Genomic DNA, 19,362 nt, shown 5'->3' on the forward strand with positions numbered 1-19,362 from the left:
AGAGTACAAAAAAAAAAAAATATATATATATATATATATATATATATATATATATATATATATATGTATGTATGTGTGTGTGTGTGTATATATATCTCTCTCTCCAAACAATACAAATAATCTTTGCAGTAGCGCCATCATGGTTGACTATAGCTTCAACCTCTTGGGTTCAGTTGATCCTCCCACCTCAGCCACCTGGGTAGCTGGCTGGACTACAGGCTCATGCCACCACGCCTGGCTAATTTTTTGTATTTTTTTTTTTTCATAGAGACAGGATCTCACTATGTTACCCAGGCTGGTCTCGAATTCCTGGGCTCAAACGATCCAGCCGCCTTGGCCTCGCAAAGTATTGGGATTACAGGCATGAGTCAATGTGCCCTGCCTTGGAAGTAGTACTTATATGTGTGTGTCTCTGCCTCCCACATTGAGACCTAGCACAGTACCTGACATAGGTCCTCTCATTTAATAAATAGATACGGTGGCCGGGTGCGGTGGCTCATGCCTGTAATCCCAGCACTTTGGGAGGCTGAGGTGGGCGGATCACGAGGTCAGGAGATCGAGACCATCCCGGCTAACACAGTGAAACCCCATCTCTACTAAAAATACAAAAAAATTAGCCAGGTGTGGTGGCGGGCACCTATAGTCCCAGCTACTCGGGAGGCTGAGGCAGGAGAATGGCGTGAACCCTGGGGGGTGGAGCCTGCAGTGAGCCGAGATCGCTGCCTGGGTGACAGCGAGACTGTCTCAAAAAAAAAAAAAATTTAAAAAAAAAAAAAAAATAAATAAATAGATATGGTTTGGGCTGGGCACAGTGGCTCACACCTGTAATCCCAGCTACTCAGGAGGCTGATGCAGGAGAATCACTTGAACCTGGGAGGTTGCCGTGAGCCGAGATTGCGCCACTGCACGCCAGTGACAGTGTGACAGACTGCATCTCAAATAATAAATAATAATAAATAGATATGGTTTAAGCATGCTTTGTGTGTCAGGGATGGTGCTGAGAGGTCAGTACATTTTTTTTTTCTTTTTTTGAGTTGGGGGGATAGAGTTGCTCTGGTACCCAGGTTGCAGTGCAGTGGTGCCATCTTGGCACACTGCATCCTCGAACTCCTGGGCTCAAGCGGTCCTCCAGTCTCAGCCTCCCAAGTAGCTGGGACCACAGGTGTGTACCACTATACCGAGCTAATTTTTAATTTTTTTTATACAGATAGGGTCTTGCCATGTTGTCCAGGCTGGTCTTGAACTCCTGGGCTTAAGCAGTCTTGCCTCAGCTCTCATAGTGCTGGGATTACAGGCATGAGGCACTGCACCTAGCCTGTTTTATTGTTTTTGCAAAGAGGATCTCACTGTGTTGCCCAGGTTGGAGTGCAGTGGCTATTCATAAGCACAATCCCACTCTAAAACAGTTTGAACATCTACCTCTTGGGATTGTTACAGAAGATAAAGTAGTTGGTGTAAAGTACCTGCAGTCACTCAATAAATGTTAATTCCCTGTTGGAGAAGGAGGATGCCCCAGGTGAGCCATCTTCCTGCTCCTTAGAAGAGAGCTGATTTTAACTTGCTAGTGTCGTCATCTTCGAGTTATTTTGCATCTCCTCATAGCCTTCCCATTTGATCCTTGTTGTTCTTCTCCTTCAGATCTATGGGAGTCGTCAGATTATACTGGAGAAAGAGGAAACAGAAGAGCTAAAACGGTTTGATGATCCAGGTTTGATGCTCATGGGTTTCAAGCCGTTGGTACTGCTGAAGAAACACCATTACCTGAGGCCCTCCCTGTTCGTGTACCCAGAGGAGTCGCTGGTGATTGGTAAGTAGCGTGGACCATGGATGAGTGACTCTAACACACAGTGCAGTTTACGGAGCAGTGCTTTGTAAATGGGCACTGCTTGGACACTGTACAGGAGATGTTAATGGAGTATGTTGAAAGTGTTTCAAGCTCTGCCTGGTGCAGTGGCTCATGCCTGTAATCCTAGCACTTTGGGAGGCTGAGGCGGATGGGTCACCTGAGGTCAGGACGAGCCTGGCCAACATGGTGAAACCTCGTCTCTACTAAAAATACAAAATTCAGCCAGGCCTGGTGGCTTGCGCCTGTGATCCCAGCTACCTGGGAGGCTGACGCATGAAAATCGCTTGAACCTGGGAGACAGAGGTTGCAGTGAGCTGAGATCACACCACTGCACTCCAGCCTGGGCCATAGAGTGAGACTCTGTCTCAAAAAAAACAAAAGTGTTTCAAGCTCAAATTTTGGAAACGTGGGAATGAAGAAAGTTAAGCAGATTTCTTTTTTTTTTTTTTTTTTTGGAGATGGAGTTTTACTCTTGTCACCCAGGCTGGAGTGCAGTGGTGCAGTTTCAGCTCACTGCAACATCCGCCTCCCGGGTGAGGACTGTGAAATTTAGCTTTATATATATATTTTTTTAATTTAATTTTTTTTTTGAGACAGTGTCTCACCCTGTCACCCAGGCTGGAGTGCAATGGTGCAATCTCGGCTCACTGCAACCTCCGCCTCCCTGGTTCAAACGATTCTCCTTCCTCAGCCTCTGGAGTAGCTGGGATTACAGGCACCTGCCACCACGTCTAGCTAATTTTTGTATTTTTAGTAGAGACGAGGTTTCACCATTTTGGCCAGTCTGGTCTCGAACTCCTGACCTCGTGAGCCACTGCGCCCGGCCTTATTTATGTTTATATTTTTATTCATTTTTTTTGTTGTTGTCACCTAGGCTGGAGTGAAGTGGCGCAGTCTCGGCTCACTGCAATCCCGTCCCCTGGGTTCAAGCGAGTCTCCTGCCTGAGCCTCCCAAGTAGCTGGGATTACAGGTGCACGCCACCACGCCCGGCTAAATTCTGTATTTTTAGTAGAGATGGGGTTTCACCATGTTGGCCAGGCTTGTCTCGAACTCCTGACCTTAGGTGATCCACCCGCCTCGGCCTCCCAAAGTGCTGAGATTACAGGCGTGAGCCACCACGTCCAGCCTGGAATTTAGCTTTTTAAAAACAATTTCCCATGTAATTCTTTGAAGCATCAGATAACAAAAAGCAAACAAAACCAAAATAAGTCCACAGCTTTTTCTCCAGTGTTGGAAATTAAAGAGGATGTGAACCTTGCCGTTGTGTTTATTTGTGCAGTCTAGACCCTATCTTCTTTTGTGCTATGGCTCATGAACACCCCAGATTTGACTTGATTGGTTTTCATTAGTAACTGGGGTCATGTCATTAACCTAGCGTCAGTAAAAGTGAACTGACGTTAATAATTTGCTTTTTTTTTTTTTTTTTTTGGAGACAGAGTCTCACTTTGTCACCCAGGCTGGAGTCCAGTGGCACCATCTTGGCTCACTGCAGTCTCAAGCTCCCAGGCTCAGGTGATTTCCCACCTCAGCCTCTCGAGCAACTGGGACTACAGGTCCACACCACCACGTCCAGCTAATCTTTTGTAATGTTAGTAGAGACAGGGTTTTGCTATGTTGGGCAGGCTGGTCTCAAACTCCTGGGCTTAAGCAATCTACCTGTCTTGGCCTCCCAGAGTGCTAGGACTGTAAGCGTGAGCCACCTCACCTGGCCAATAATTCACTTTCTGTTTGTTTGTTTTGAAACAGAGTCTCACTGTGTCGCCCAGGCTGGAATGCAGTGGCAATGTCTGTGCTCTCTGCAAGCTCCGCCTCCTGAATTCAAGCGATTCTTCTGCCTCAGCCTCCCAAGTAGCTGGGACTACAGGCACGCACTACCATGCCCAGCTAATTTTTGTATTTTTAGTAGAGAGGGGGTTTTACCATACTGGCCAGGTTGGTCTCGAACTCCGGACCTTGTGATCCGCCCACCTGTGCCTCCCAAAGTGCTGGGATTACAGGCGTGAGCCACCATGCCCAGCCATAATTCACTTTCTTAAGTGGAATGTTTGGGGCTTCTAAACCTCTTATTCCTTTTTAAATTTTCCTTTCTGTGTCTCTGCTATCCCCATTTTCCCCTCAGCTGTGGGGTCCTCCAACCCTTACCTGTTGAGATATTATAAGCCCTTTAAAGGCTTGGTGTGGTGGCTCATGCCTGTAATCCCAACACTTTGGGAGGCTGAGGCTGGAGGATCAGTTGAGCCTAGGAGTTGGAGACCAGCGTGGGTGACTTAGAGAGACTTTGTCTCTACAAAAAATCTTAAAACTAGCTGGGTGTGGTGGTGTGTGACTGTAGTCCCAGCTATTCAGGAAGCAGAAGTGGGAAGATTGCTTGAGCTTGGGAGGTCAAGGCTGCAGTGAGTTGTGATTGCAGCACTGCACTCTATCCTGGGTGACAGAGCGAGACCCTGTCTCAAGTAAATAAATAATAAAATTAAAATAAGCCCTTTAAAGAAAATGGAAGAGAAACTTTAGGGCTAAAAGAGAAGAAAGGAGGAAACCTTTTTAGGAGGCTAGTCACTGGGCTTTTTGTTTTCTAGGGAGCTCAACCCTGTTCAGTGCTCTGCTCATCAAGTGTCTGGAGAAGGAGGTTGCAGCATTGTGCAGATACACACCCCGCAGGAACATTCCTCCTTATTTTGTGGCTTTGGTGCCACAGGAAGAAGAGTTGGATGACCAGAAAATTCAGGTGACTCCTCCAGGTATGTGGCAGAGATATTTCCAGGGCTTCTGAACCTTGCCCATACTTTGGAATCATCGATGGACTCCTAATGCAGACCTACTGAATCATAGTCTCTGGGAATGGGGCTTAAAAATGTCTATTTTTAAGCTTTCTTGGGTGAATTTAGTGCACAGCCAGGTAAGGCCACTAAATATGGTGATGGGGTGCACAGCATGCGCAGCCATACAAGGCTGATCTGCAGCTAGGATAGAGAAATGTCTGCCTAGGGGACTGTTTGCAGATTACTGACACAAGTTCTTGGGACCTCACTGCCGACACCTTTCTTTCCAAAGCCATTGTTTGGCACCCTTGTAATGTCTAATGTTTGGTTTAGTTCCTATACAAACCAACCATGGGGTTTGCCAAGATAGTGAGGTATAGCGGAAAGACCATGGATTTTAAAGTCAGATTTGACTTTACCTTATGCTTATGTGTCTGGAAGCTTGCTTGCTTTTGTTTTGGGCCCATCTCTGCTGCTTGTTAGCTGGTCAACGTGGGCAAGTAATTTAACCTTTCTGTTTAATATTCCTTAGCTACAAAGATGGGCGTTCTGGAGCACCTTTCCCTCGGGGTGGTTTTACATTTGAGATGAGTTACTGTAGTTTTAACTTTGATCCTCAGCATGCTCAGGAGTGCTCAGTTACTAAGCTATTGTATCTCAGCTCCAAATTCACCCTTTTATGCTCTGCACTGCTGAGGCTGAAATGATCCAAACCTAATTTCATCTTTCACAGCTGGCTCTCAGGCTGTGTCTATAGTGGGTGCTAGAGGGAGACCAAAGGGCAGAGGAGAGGTGAGGGATTTGCTTCTTCCTGTTTGCTCAGTGTGGTCAGCATTGTCAGCAAAGGCTTTCACCTGGTAGCAGCAGTTAGTTACAGGGCGTAGATTTTTTAGTTCTTCCAGAACCAGCCAGTAACTGAACTAAAATCAGCCTGATAACTCTTACCTGTTTCCTTTTATTTATCACGTGGTAGAGGGTAAGGAAAAAAGGGGCGAGGGTGAAGCTCAGAGAAGGCCCCCGTGGAGCTGGGACTTAGCCCTCCAGGGAGGAGGCACTGTCCGGCTAGCTCTGGATGTATCAAAAAAGCTGGAGACTGGAACCAACTGCCGCCAGGTAAAGGGTCTTTGCTGGGGCAATACAGGTAGGAACAGTAAATACAGGAGGGCCACAACCACAGTTTTGCTTTCTGCAGTTTCAGTTACCCATAGTCAACCATGGTCCAAAAATTTTAAATGGAAAATTCTAGAAATAACTTAAAAGCACAATCCCACCTGGGGCAGGAATCATCTGTTTGTTCAGCATCTCCACACTGTAAATGCTACCCACCAGTTAGTCACTTAGTAGCTGTCTTGGTTATCAGATTGACTGTCAAGGTAATCAGTATTGCAGTGCTTGTGTTCAGGTCACCCTAATTTAATAACGGCCCCAAAGCACAAGTGTAGTGGTGCTGGCAATTTGGATATACTAAAGAGAAAGTCATAAAGTGCTTCCTTTAAATGAAAAGGTGAGAGTTCTTGACTTTAAGGAAGAAAAAAATATATGCTAAGGTTGCTGAGATATATGGTAAGAAGGAATCTTCGAACCACAAAATTAAGAAGGGAAAAAATTCATTTTAGTTTTTTTTTTTTTTTTTTATGCTGAGGTTGCTAAGATACATGGTAGGAATCTTCTATCCACAAAATTGCTAAGAAGGAAAAAGAAATTCATCTTAGTGGCCAGGCGCGGTGGCTCACGCCTGTAATCCCAGCACTTTGGGAGGCCAAGGCGGCGGATCACGATGTCAGGAGACTGAGACCATCCTGGCTAACACGGTGAAACCGTCTCTGCTAAAAATACAAAATTAGCCGGGTGTGGCGGCAGGCTCCTGTAGTCCCAGCTACTTGGGAGGCTGAGGCAGGAGAATGGTATGAACCCGGGAGGTGGAGTTAGTGAGCTGAGATTGCGCCACTGCACTGCAGCCTGGGTGACAGAGCAAGACTCTGTCTCAAAAAAAAAAAAAAAAAAATAGTTTTTTTTCCTCCCCTTCTTTTTTTACATAAATTGAGACAAGGTCTCACTATGTTGCCCAGGCTGGTCTCGAACTCCTGAGCTCAAGTGATCCTCCTGCTTCAGCCTCCCAAAGTGCTGTGCTTACTGACGTGAGCCACCATGTCCGGCCCAAGCTAGTTTTCCTGTTGCACCTCAAACTGTAAAAGTTACTGCCACAGTACATGAGAAGTGCTTAGTTAAAATAGAAAAGGAGGCCAGGCACTGTGGCTAATGCCTGTAATCCTAGCACTTTGGGAGGCTGTGGCAGGTGGATCGCCTGAGCCCAGGAGTTTTGAGACCAGCCTGAGCAACATGGTGAAACTCTGTCTGCAAAAAAAATACAAAAAAGTAGCCAAGTGTGGTGGCATTCACTTGTAGTCCCAGCTACTTGATAGGCTACTTGATAGGCTACTTGAGCCGGAGAGGTAGAGGCTACAGTAAGCTGTGATCACACCACTGCATTCCAGCCTGGGTGATAGCAAGATCCTGTCTCAAAAAAAAAAAAAAAAAAAAAAGATGAAGGCTGGGCGCGGTACCTCACGCCTGTAATCCCAGCACTTTGGGAAGCCGAGGTGGGCAGATCCCCTGAGGTCAGGAGTTTGAGACCAGCCTGGCCAACATGGCGAAACCCCATCTTTACCAAAAGTACAAAAATTAGCCGGGCGTGGTGGCACCTGTAATCCCAGCTATTCAGGAGGCTGAGGCAGGAGAACCGCTTGAACCTGGGAGGCGGAGGTTGCAGCGAGCCGAGATTGCGCCACTGTACTCCAGCCTGGGCGACAAGAGTGAAACTCCATCTCAAAAAAAAAAAAAAAAAAAAGATGGAAAAAAACATTAAACATTAAATTTATGAATGTACGACATGGACAGAAACATGTTTCAATTGACGGCAGTCAGGTTTGGTGCTGTCCGAGGTTTCAGGTATCCTCCCGGGTTCTTCAAACATATTCCCCAGGGATAAGGGATCTACTGTGTACAGGAAGGGGCACCCCTCCTCCCTTGCAGTCTTCTGGAAACTGCAGAGGGAGTCTGTTAGGCAGATGATAACAAAAACCAGCTGGTGGAGTTCAAGAAATGGGGCCTACGGGGCCCCAGCCCCAGCACCACAGGACATAAAAGGAAGAATTTGGAGCTGAGAAACAAGTGACTGCAACACTTGAAGTCAAATCAAAGAAAATTTATCTCCTTTCTTCAGGCTTCCAGCTGGTCTTTTTACCCTTTGCTGATGATAAAAGGAAGATGCCCTTTACTGAAAAAATCATGGCAACTCCAGAGCAGGTGGGCAAGATGAAGGCTATCGTTGACAAGCTTCGCTTCACATACAGGTGAGTCAATCTCAGGCCTTCTGGAACTGCCTCCTGAGTTGAAAGTCTTATTAGAAACAGCTTGGGCATAGGCCAAGAGAATGGCACTACTCTTTTCAGCAAACTGACAGATTACTACTTGTTATTAATAGTTTTTTGAAAGCCATATAGAGAATGGAACCTTTTATTATGTTGGAGACTCTGGGATTTTGTGGTTGCTCTGTTGTGCTGTACTTAGCCAGATTAGTTGGTTGAACAAATTTGAAAAAATAGCAGGATTCTTATTCGCCCTTCTCCTTGATTGTGTTTGTTATTCCACAATGAGCAAAAGTAAATAAATCTAGTGTAAATTGTTAAAGGCTTAAAAGAATGATTAAGTAATTCAAGTCATTCCCTCTCACATATATAATAGACCAACTCTCAGAGCCTGCATAATGGGACACTAAATGTAATTTTTTTCACATGTCATTTTTAAAAATTTATTATTATTTATTATTATTATTATTATTATTATTTTGAGACAGGGCCTCTTGTCACCCAAGTTTGATTGCAGTGGTGTTACCGTAGCTCACTGAAGCCTTGACCTCCCTGGGCTCAGGTGATTCTCCCACCTCAAACTCCTGAGTAGCTGGGACCATACCCTTGCACCACCACACCTGGCTAATTTTTGTATTTTTTGTAGGGACGGAGTTTCACCATGTTGCCCAGGCTGGTCTGGAACTCCTGAGCTCAAGCCATCCGCCTGCCTCAGCTTCTCAAAGTGCTGGATTACAGGCATGAGCCAGGGTGCCCAGGCTGGTTTGCTTTTTAAGTTGACTTGAGACAAAGTCTTGCTCTGCCATCCAGGCTGGAGTACAGTGGCACGATCATGGCTCACTGCAGCCTCGATCTCCTGGACTCAAGCAGTCTTCCTGCCTATGCCTCCTGAGTAGCTGGGACCACAGGCGTGCACCAACATGCCTGGCTGATTTTTAAATTTTTTGTAGAGACAGGGTCTCACCATGTTGTACAAGCTGGTCTTGAACTGCTAGACTCAAGCATTCCGTCTACCTTGGCCTACCAAAGTGCTGGGATTACAGGCATGGGCTACTGCACCTGACCTCAACTGTTTTACTTGGGGTGTTTTTCTCAGCTCACCCCGGACCTGTAGTATCTCAGGTGGTTTTATTTATTCTAATTTTTTCAGTGTTTAAATTGTCATGTTTCAGTTGAGTTACATTATTGTTTTAACAGAAGTGACAGCTTTGAGAACCCCGTGCTGCAGCAGCACTTCAGGAACCTGGAGGCCTTGGCCTTGGATTTGATGGAGCCGGAACAAGCAGTGGACCTGACATGTAAGGAGGTTGAATAGAGTAGTTCTTTTCATGGGAGGCTTTCTTACTGGTTCCACTCTGCACCAGTAATTTGGGTGCATTTCCCAGTCCTCTCTAAACACTTAACCTCATTCCCCAGACCCCCTCTGTTTGGAAGCTTTTCCAGACCAGCTTAAACAGCCAGGGAACAGATTTGGCTGGTTCCATAGTGAGAAGAGGAGAGTGTCAGGCTTCTGAGACCTGCCTCTGCACTAGGCCGCCCTGTGACTACATGCTGGTGAAATTTAAAAAATAATATAAGAGGCTGGGCATGGTGGCTCATGCCTGTAATCCCAGCACTTTGGGAGGCCGAGGCGGGTGGATCACGACGAGGTCAAGAGATTGAGACCATCCTGGCCAACATGTCTCTACTCTGTCTCTACTAAACTCTGTCTCTACTAAAAATACAAAAAATTAGCTGGGTGTGGTGGCGTGTGCCTGTAGTCCCAGCTACTCGGGAGGCTGAGGCAGGAGGATCGGTTGAACTCAGGAGGCAGAGGCTGCAGTGAGCCGAGATTGCACCACTGCACTCCAGCCTGGTGACAGAGCGAGACGCTGTCTCAAAAAACAAAACAAAAACAACAAAAAAATAAATAATATAAGAGGAAATAAGTGGTGGATTTGGGTTTAGAATCCAGCGACTCGCGGCCGGGTGTAGTGGCTTACGTCTGCCTCCTAGGTTCAAGCTATTCTCGTGTCTCAGACTCCCGAGCAGTTGGTCCCCGCCTGGCTAATTTTTGTATTTTTAGTAGAGACGGGATTTCGCCATGATGGCCCGGCTGGTCTCAGAATGATCTATTTTAGACAAAATAGCCCCAGTGTTAAAAGCAGAAGAGTTATTGGACCATTGTTACTGTGGTGCCTGCTTAGCTGTGTCTGGCGAAAGAGAAACGTTTTGAGCTAAACAGCCCATCTCCTCCTTTCAGGCCTTAGGCAAATTCGGAAGTCGGTGGCCTAGCGCCTAGCAAGGTAGTTTAGGACACAGGTGCCCGCCACCAAGCCCGGTTAATTTTTTTGTATTTTTAGTAGAGACGGGGTTTCACTGGGTTAGGATGGTCTCGATCTCCTGACCTTGTGATCCGCCCGCCTTGGCCTCCCAAAGTGCTGGGATTACAAGCAGGAGGCGCTGCGCACGGCCTATTTTGTGTTTTTATTAGTGATTGGGTTTCACCATGTTGGCCAGGCTGGTGTCAAATTCCTGACCTCAAGAGATCCACCTGTCTCGGCCTCCCAAAGTTCTGGGATTACAGGCATAAGCCACCGTGCTCAGTACTTTTATTTTTATTTTTAGTACTGAGCATAGGCTGGACCTCAGTACATTCATTCATTCATTTGAGACAGGTTCTCACTCGTCACCCAGACTGAAGTGCAGTGGCAGGATCTCGGCTCACTGAAACCTTTGGCTCCCAGGCTCAAGCAGTTCTCCTGCCTCAGCCTCCCGAGTAGCTGGGATTACAGGCACCCGCCACCATGCCTGGCTGATATTTGTATTTTTTGGTAGAGATGGGGGTTCACCATATTGGCCAGGCTCATCTTGAACTCCTGACCTTAGGTGATCCACCCGCCTCGGCCTCCCAAAGTGCTGGGATTACAGGCAAGAGCCACTGCACCCAGCTTCTCTGTACTTTTAAAACTCTACAGATGATTCCCAGATTGGGAGCCAGTGCTCTTGCAGAGGTTCCCATGATGTGGACCAGGGGACTTCTGATGCAGCAGGAGCACAGTTTGGCTCCAGCATTGTGCCATCTAGGTACACCAGCAAGAGCTCCCCTCCATGCTTGGCAAATACGGGCATGTGAGCTGCCCATCTCATCACCCTTGCCCTTGATGTGACACAGCTCATGTCAGAAGCTTGATTTAACAATATAGTTGTAAGCTAACAAAAAAGGAAACAAAAGTATGATCTTTCCTCCAAAGTTGCCTTTTCCTGTCATATTTGCTCCCCCTGTTTCAGCCAGTCATCTCCCCATCCCACTCCTATTCTTCTTACATTCTGGTTTCCAGCTCTGTGACTTCAGTTAAATAATAAATCCTATTCTATCAGTAAGTCCTGCCAGTTCTGTCACTTCTCATGTTTATGGGTCCTCCCACCCACACCCCACTTCACCTGTCTATCTTACCCTCTTTCAGTTCACCCTCCATGCAGCTATCAGGGGATTCTTTGGATAAGGCCTAATTCCTTGGCAGGCATCCCAGCTTCCACGACCTCATCATACCCATCTTTCTCACCTCTCTGCTGGCCCTGTCCTCCTTAACACCCTACCTTCCAGCTATATGTCACCTGCTATTTCTCTCCCAATGCCTTCTGCTGCTTATCTTTCACCACCCCTCCTGTGTTCCAGTGTGCCTGTACAGTCGCTTCTTGCATGGTGTTGCCCAACTCCACCGCATCGTTTTTATCCACCTCCTCTCTCTCACTGGGCTGTAAGCTCACCGCAGGCATGAGCACTTGTTTGAATTCCCAGAATCTAGCTTAGTATCTCCACTGTACCACTGCCCTTCGGGAAAGTCATGTAATCTCTCTCCTTTTCTCCTCTGTAAAACTGGGGACAAATCAAGAGGCTGAGGCAGGAGAATCGCTTGAACCAGGGAGTCGGAGGTTGCAGTGAGCCAAGATTGTGCCACTGCACTCCAGCCTGGCAACAGAGCAAGACTCCATGTCAAAAAAAAAATCTAAAAAAAAAAAAACTGGGGACAAATTTACCTATCCTATAGGTTGTTAGAAGGAGTAAATAGAGTAAGTTTAAAGCATTTACAACAGTGCCTGGCGGTAGTATGTGTGATTACAGTAAATGCAGGTGTTGGAAGGTACTTGGTAAATGCTGGAAAGACCTTTCCCTAGACCCCTCCCACCTTAGCAGTTAGGTGCTCTCTCTTCTGGTTCTCAGAGTTCTGGAAGTGGACAGCAAGCTGGGGCTCGTGACTCACCAGGCCACTCTTCTGTGTTTTGATTTTCTAGTGCCCAAGGTTGAAGCAATGAATAAAAGACTGGGCTCCTTGGTGGATGAGTTTAAGGAGCTTGTTTACCCACCAGATTACAATCCTGAAGGGAAAGTTACCAAGAGAAAACACGGTGAGAAGCTGAATGTGGACATGTGGGCTATTTTTAAAAATTGCTTTTATGATAGTCTTATCACAGCGGGCAATATCCTTTCAGAAATATCTATTCACAGTCTAGTTAAAATGGCTTTTATCCAAAAAACAGACAATAACAAATGCTGGCAAAGATGTGGAGAAAAGGGAACCCTCATACACTGTTGGTGGGAATGTAAATTAGTACAACCACTATTATGGAGAATAGTTGGGAGTTTCCTCAAAAAGTGAAAACTAGAGCTACCATATGATCCAGCATACTATATGATCCAGTCAGTATATACCGAAAAGGAAGGAGATCAGTATATCAAAGAGATATGTGCACTCCCATGTTTATTGCAGCACCATTCACAATAGCCAAGATCTGGAAGCAACTTGTGTCCATCAACAGATGCCTGGATAAAGAAAATGTGGTACACGTACACAATGGAGTACTATTCAGCCATAAAAAAGAATGAGATCCTGTCATTTGCAATAATATGTTAAGTGAAGTAAGCCAGGCTCAGAAAGACAGACATTTACATGTTCTCACTTATTTGTGGAATCTAAAAATCAAAACAATTGAACTCATGGAGAGAGAGCATAGAAGGATGGTTACCAGAGGCTGAGAAGGGTAGTGAGGCATTGGGGGGTTGGTGGGGATGGTTAATGGGTACAAAAAAAAAAAATAGAATGATTAAGATCTATTCGATAATACAACAGAGTGACTATAGTCTAATTTAATTGTACATTTAAAAATAACTAAAGGAATACAATTGGAATGTTTGTAACACAAAAGATAAATGCTTGAGGGGATGGGTACCCCATTTATGCTGATATGATTATTTCACATTGCATGCCTGTATCAAAATACCTCAGGTACCCCACAAATATATATACCTAGTATGTACCCACAAAAATTAAAAATGAAAAAATTTTAGAAAAGAACTGTCTATACAACCATACATATTTACACATACCAACATACATATTTCAGCACAAATGGAATAATACATTGTTTTCTAGTTTGCTATTTTTGTTACTCAGCTATATATGTTGGACAGTTATTTATATCCACACTTACCTATCTCATTTTTTAAAAAATGAGGCTGCAGAGTAGTTCATTGGATAGATATACCAGGTTATTTAACCAGACCTGTATTGATGGGTGGATATGCTGCAGTGAACATGCATTTCCATCGTGTTCTTGTGTGAATAGATCCACAGGATACATTCTTGCAGTGAATTGCTTCCAAAACAGTGATTTACCCTCTATCCAAGAAGGAGTGTGAATGTTTTCCTGCACTCTCACCCTTCCAGGACTTAATTTTTTTAATTTCTATTTAAAATGATACAGAAGTTGGCCAGGTGCGGTGGCTCACACCTGTAATCCCAGCACTTTGGGAGCCTGAGGTGGGCGGATCATGAGGTCAGGAGTTCAAGACCAGCCTGGCCAACACAGTGAAACCTCGTCTGTACTAAAAATACAAAAATTAGCCGGATGTGGTAGTGGGCGCCTGTAGTCCCAACTACCTGGGAGGCTGAGGTAGGAGAATCCCTTGAACCCGGGAGGCAGAGGTTGCAGTGAGCCGAGACCACACCATTGCACTCCAGCCTCGGTGATAGAGTGAGACTCCATCTCAAAAATGATACAGAAGTTACATCCTTTTTTTGTTTTTAGACAGTGTTGCTCTGTCACCCAGGCTGGAGTCCAGTGGCTCAATCACAGTTCACTGGCTCACTGTAGCCTCAACCTCCTGGGCTCGAGTGATCCTCCAGCCTCAGCCTGCTGAGTAGCTGAGACTGCAGGTGCACACCACCATGGCCGGTTGATTTTATTACTTTAGAGCCAGGGTCTCACTGTATTACCAAGGCTGGTCATGAACCTATAAAAGATTTTTCAAAGGAAGGAAAGAATGACTTACCCAGAGTGAGCAACAGTTTTGGGTAAACTGATGGCATTCACACTACTTGTAATTTCCTCCTAGGTGTGATCTGTTTCATTTTGCACTTTAAATGAAGCTACCTTATCGAGATAAGTCTTCCCCTAGGCTGGTACCACAGCTTTATGGTTAATTGCAGCCCAGATTATGAGGTCCCCCATGCCATGTAGCTGGGATGCCACTTGTAGCATTTCCAGTCACTCCCTCCTGACCTTTCCCCCCAGATAATGAAGGTTCTGGAAGCAAAAGGCCCAAGGTGGAGTATTCAGAAGAGGAGCTGAAGACCCACATCAGCAAGGGTACGCTGGGCAAGTTCACTGTGCCCATGCTGAAAGAGGCCTGCCGGGCTTACGGGCTGAAGAGTGGGCTGAAGAAGCAGGAGCTGCTGGAAGCCCTCACCAAGCACTTCCAGGACTGACCAGAGGCCGCGCGTCCAGCTGCCCTTCCGCAGTGTGGCCAGGCTGCCTGGCCTTGTCCTCAGCCAGTTAAAATGTGTTTCTCCTGAGCTAGGAAGAGTCTACCCGACATAAGTCGAGGGACTTTATGTTTTTGAGGCTTTCTGTTGCCATGGTGATGGTGTAGCCCTCCCACTTTGCTGTTCCTTACTTTACTGCCTGAATAAAGAGCCCTAAGTTTGTACTATATACTGTTGTTTTGTGTGAAGGAGAAAGGTGTGTATGCCTTGCATCCAAAACTTGCTAGCCATCACTTAGCTTCATTTTCTCTTTCATTAGGAACACTCATCACCACAATGGAAACAAAACAAGTATCAGAGGGGAGGGTGAGAGTGTGACGGGTCAGGGCAGGCGAAGGCATTTCGGGAGTAAGAAGCCCTAGCAGGATTATATTATCCTTATCCTCTGTCCTCTAGCCTGTTTTCCTTTAAATGTGTCATGTTAAGGTATAAAAATCAGATTTCTGAAGCAATAAGAAGGTAACACTTAGTTCTGGGGCCATTTGCTTCGTGTGAGTAAACAGCAACTACTTCTCATTGCATTCCTCTTAATGCAACATTAAGTCATGCAAAAATATACCCATTTTCTGTTGCCCTGAGAATTTGGGTTCCAGAATAAGTGAAATGAAGAGTTGCTCCTCTTGTGTTTCAGGGGAGCTGTAGGAAATTCAAGATGAGAAAATGTCTTAGTATTTAAAGAAGGGGAAGAGGACAGGAGTGTCTTTTACCTTTTCTTCTTCTACATCCCTGCTCTGTCCTCCCTGTCCCTTTCCTGCTCATTCTACTGCCACTGCTTTTGAAGAATTAGCCTGAGGGAAGGAAGGAGAGCATCTGGAATTGTTGGTCTCCTCTGAGGATGTGAGTAAGGGTTTGCAGGTCCTGTGTCCTTCAGGACTAGAATGAGCAGCACCTCATGAGGAAGAGTGTAGGAGGGGCCAAATTACTCCTTTCAGCTTTGGATTCTCGGCTCTAAGCTTTATAGGTTTTTTTTTTTCTTTTTTTTTTTTTTTTTTTTTTTAGTTTTTTATTTATTTTTTTATTTTTTATTGATCATTCTTGGGTGTTTCTCGGAGAGGGGGATTTGGCAGGGTTACACGACAATAGTGGAGGGAAGGTCAGCAGATAAACAAGTGAACAAAGTTCTCTGGTTTTACTAGGCAGAGGACCCTGCGGCCTTCCGCAGTGTTTGTGTCCCTGGGTACTTGAGATTAGGGAGTGGTGATGACTCTTAACGAGCATGCTGCCTTCAAGCATCTGTTTAACAAAGCACATCTTGCACCGCCCTTAATCCATTCAACCCTGAGTGGATACAGCACATGTTTCAGAGAGCACAGGGTTGGGGGTAGGGTCACAGATCAACAGGATCCCAAGGCAGAAGAATTTTTTCTTAGTACAGAGAAAAGTCTCCCATGTCTACCTCCCTCCACACAGACGCGGCAACCATCCGACCTCTCAATCCTTTCCCCACCTTTCCCCCCCTTCCACTCCACAAAACCGCCATTGTCATCATGGCTCGCTCTCAATGAGCTGCTGGGCACACCTCCCAGACGGGGCGGTGGCCGGGCAGAGGGGCTCCCCACCTCCCAGCAGGGGCGGCCGGGCAGAGGCGCCCCTCACCTCCCGGATGGGGCAGCTGGCCAGGCGAGGGGCTGACCCCCCCCACCTCCCTCCCCGACGGGGCGGCTGGCTGGGCTGTGGGCTGACCCCCCCACCTCCCTCCCGGACGGGGCGGCTGGCCGGGCTGAGGGGCTCCTCACTTCCCAGTAGGGGCGGCCAGGCAGAGGCGCCCCTCACCTCCCGGACGGGGCGGCTGGCCGGGCGGGGGACTAACCCCCCCACCTCCCTCCCGGATGGGGCGGCTGGCCTGGCGGGGGGCTAACCCCCCCACCTCCCTCCCGGACGGGGTGGCTGGCCGGGCGGGGGGCTGACCCCCCCACCTCCCTCCCGGACGGAATGGCTGGCCGGGCAGAGGGGCTCCTCACTTCCCAGTAGGGGCGGACGGGCAGAGGCGCCCCTCACCTCCCGGACCGGGCGGCCGGCCAGGCGGGGGGCCAACCCCCCCCCCACCTCCCTCCCGGACGGGGCGGCTGGCCGGGCTGGGGGCTGACCCCCCCACCTCCCTCCCGGACGGAGCGGCTGGCCGGGCAGAGGGGCTCCTCACTTCCCAGTAGGGGCGGCCGGGCAGAGGCGCCCCTCACCTCCCGGACAGGGCGGCTGGCCGGGCGGGGGGCTGACCCTCCCACCTCCCTCCCGGACGAGGTGGCTGCCGGGCGGAGACGCTCCTCACTTCCCAGATGGGGTGGCTGCTGGGCGGAGGGGCTCCTCACTTCTCAGACGGGGCGGTTGCCAGGCAGAGGGTCTCCTCACTTCTCAGACGGGGCGGCCGGGCAGAGACGCTCCTCACATCCCGGACGGGGCGGCAGGGCAGAGGTGCTTCCCACATCTCAGACGATGGGCGGCCGGGCAGAGACGCTCCTCACTTCCCAGATGTGATGGCGGCCGGGAAGAGGCACTCCTCGCTTCCTAGATGGGATGGCGGCTGGGCAGAGACGCTCCTCACTTTCCAGACTGGGCAGCCAGGCAGAGGGGCTCCTCACATCCCAGACGATGGGCGGCCAGGCGGAGACGCTCCTCACTTCCCAGACGGGGCGGCGACCAGGCAGAGGCTGCAATCTCGGCACTTTGGGAGGCCAAGGCAGGTGGCTGGGAGGTGGAGGTTGTAGCAAGCCGAGATCACGCCACTGCACTCCAGCCTGGGCACCATTGAGCACTGAGTGAACCAGACTCCGTCTGCAATCCCGGCACCTCCGGAGGCCGAGGCTGGCCGATCACTCGCGGTTAGGAGCTGGAGACCAGCCCGGCCAACACAGCGAAACCCCGTCTCCACCAAAAAAATATGAAAACCAGTCAGGCGTGGCGGCGTGCGCCTGCAATCGCAGGCACTCGGCAGGCTGAGGCCAGAGAATCAGGCAGGGAGGTTGCAGTGAGCTGAGATGGGAGCAGCAGCTTCGGCTCGGCATCACAGGGAAACCGTGGAAAGAGCGGGAGAGGGAGACCGTGGGGAGAGGGACAGGGAGAGAGGGAGAGGGAGAGGGAGAGGGAGAGGGAGAGGGAGAGGGAGAGGGAGAGGGAGAGGGAGAGGGAGAGGGAGAGGGAGAGGGAGAGGGAGAGGGAGAGGGAGAGGGAGAGGGAGAGGGAGAGGGAGAGGGAGAGGGAGAGGGAGAGGGAGAGGGAGAGGGAGAGGGAGAGGGAGAGGGAGAGGGAGAGGGAGAGGGAGAGGGAGAGGGAGAGGGAGGAGAGGGAGAGGGAGAGGGCAGGTTTTTTTTTTTTTTTAACCTGTTATTGCTTTTGTTTCTGTTTGAAAGGAGATACTGTATTTTTTTGTATTTCCTTACGTGTCTGGGCAAGGGGGAAGATAATTCTCCCATTAGATGCTTAGAAATTGTTGAGAAATTGGACCATTCCCCTTAAATGGAGCAAGTTTGGAAACTGGATTCTATAGGGGGTTAATCTACCAAGGTAGATTGAAATTACACTAGTCACAGACAGTCACCTGCAATAGGAGGGCAAGGAGTAGCCCCACTGAGCCCTTGGTATCCGACCCTGGATGCTGGAGCTAGTGAAGAGCAGCCCTGGGGTGAGCTCCAGGCTGGCTTTGCTGTGCACACTATACCCAAGCCTACGCTCCTTTGCCTCCTACTTCCAAAATGGAGAGAATGAGAGTTCAGAGGTCAAACACCTACCAGAGCCAGGCAGGTATGTGAATGTTAGACAAATCACCCGAGGTCTGTGATAAACAGCAACAGAGTGATATTTCTCTATAAATCAATGATGCCTTCTCTGCCTGCTGAGTCCCCCACCCAGGAGAGAAGAAATACCATGTTCCAGTGGAATTGGTTAGGCCTTTGGAAGCTCAGTGGAATTGGTTAGGCCTTTGGAAGCTCACGAGGCTGATTTAGCAAATTTACATCTTAGTGCCATCATATATACAAGTGACCTTGGGCAGTTTATGAGGCATTTTTGAGCCTTAGCTTCCACATTCTTATAATAACGTCACATGGTGAAAATGAGAAAATACGTAAAAGAACATGGCACTCAATAGATACAGGTTGGATTCAACCTACATGGATCAAAAATATTTGGGAGCCAGGCGTGCTGGCTCACGCCTGAAATCCTAACACTAGGAGGCCGAGGCAGGCGGATAACGAGGTCAGGAGTTCGAGACCAGCCTGGCGAGCATGGTGAAACCCCATCTCTACTAAAAATACAAAAAATTAGCCGGGCATGATGGCGTGCACCTGTAATCCCAGCTACTCGGAAGGCTGAGGCAGGAGAATCGCTTGAATCTGGGAAGCAGAGGTTGTAGTGAGCCGAGATCGCGCCATTGCACTCCAGCCTGGGCAACAGAGCGAGACTGCCTCAAAATAAATAAATAAATAAATAAATAAAACTTGGGGGAAAAAATCGATGGCTGCGTCTGTACTCTTGCTCTTGTCACCCAGGCTGGAGTGCAGTGGCGCGATCTTGGCTCCCTGCAACATCTGCCTCCTGGGTTCATGCGATTCTCCTGCCTCAGCCTCCCGAGTAGCTGGGATTACAGGCG

At 48.2% G+C, this 19,362-nt stretch overlaps 1 protein-coding gene across 4 annotated transcripts in view; it reads left to right on the forward strand.

Moving 5' to 3' along the window:
- XRCC6 (X-ray repair cross complementing 6) overlaps window positions 1–14,949 on the forward strand; it is a 41,039-nt gene extending 26,090 nt beyond the window's left edge. For 3 of the 4 annotated variants that reach the window (XM_004063539.3, XM_019018123.4, XM_019018124.3), the window contains exons 8-13: window positions 1,639–1,807; window positions 4,424–4,585; window positions 7,830–7,959; window positions 9,172–9,272; window positions 12,250–12,363; window positions 14,530–14,949. In XM_004063539.3, the coding sequence (XP_004063587.1) occupies window positions 1,639–1,807; window positions 4,424–4,585; window positions 7,830–7,959; window positions 9,172–9,272; window positions 12,250–12,363; window positions 14,530–14,723 (870 nt within the window). In that variant the 3' untranslated portion in view covers window positions 14,724–14,949. Of the gene's footprint in view, window positions 1–1,638; window positions 1,808–4,423; window positions 4,586–7,829; window positions 7,960–9,171; window positions 9,273–12,249 lie in introns of all 4 variants that reach the window. The other variant, XM_063705013.1, reaches the window with a different exon arrangement.
- The last annotated feature ends 4,413 nt before the right edge of the window (window positions 14,950–19,362 follow it).

The sequence above is a fragment of the Gorilla gorilla genome, chromosome 23, assembly GCF_029281585.2.
Source record: "Gorilla gorilla gorilla isolate KB3781 chromosome 23, NHGRI_mGorGor1-v2.1_pri, whole genome shotgun sequence".
NCBI lineage: Eukaryota > Metazoa > Chordata > Mammalia > Primates > Hominidae > Gorilla > Gorilla gorilla.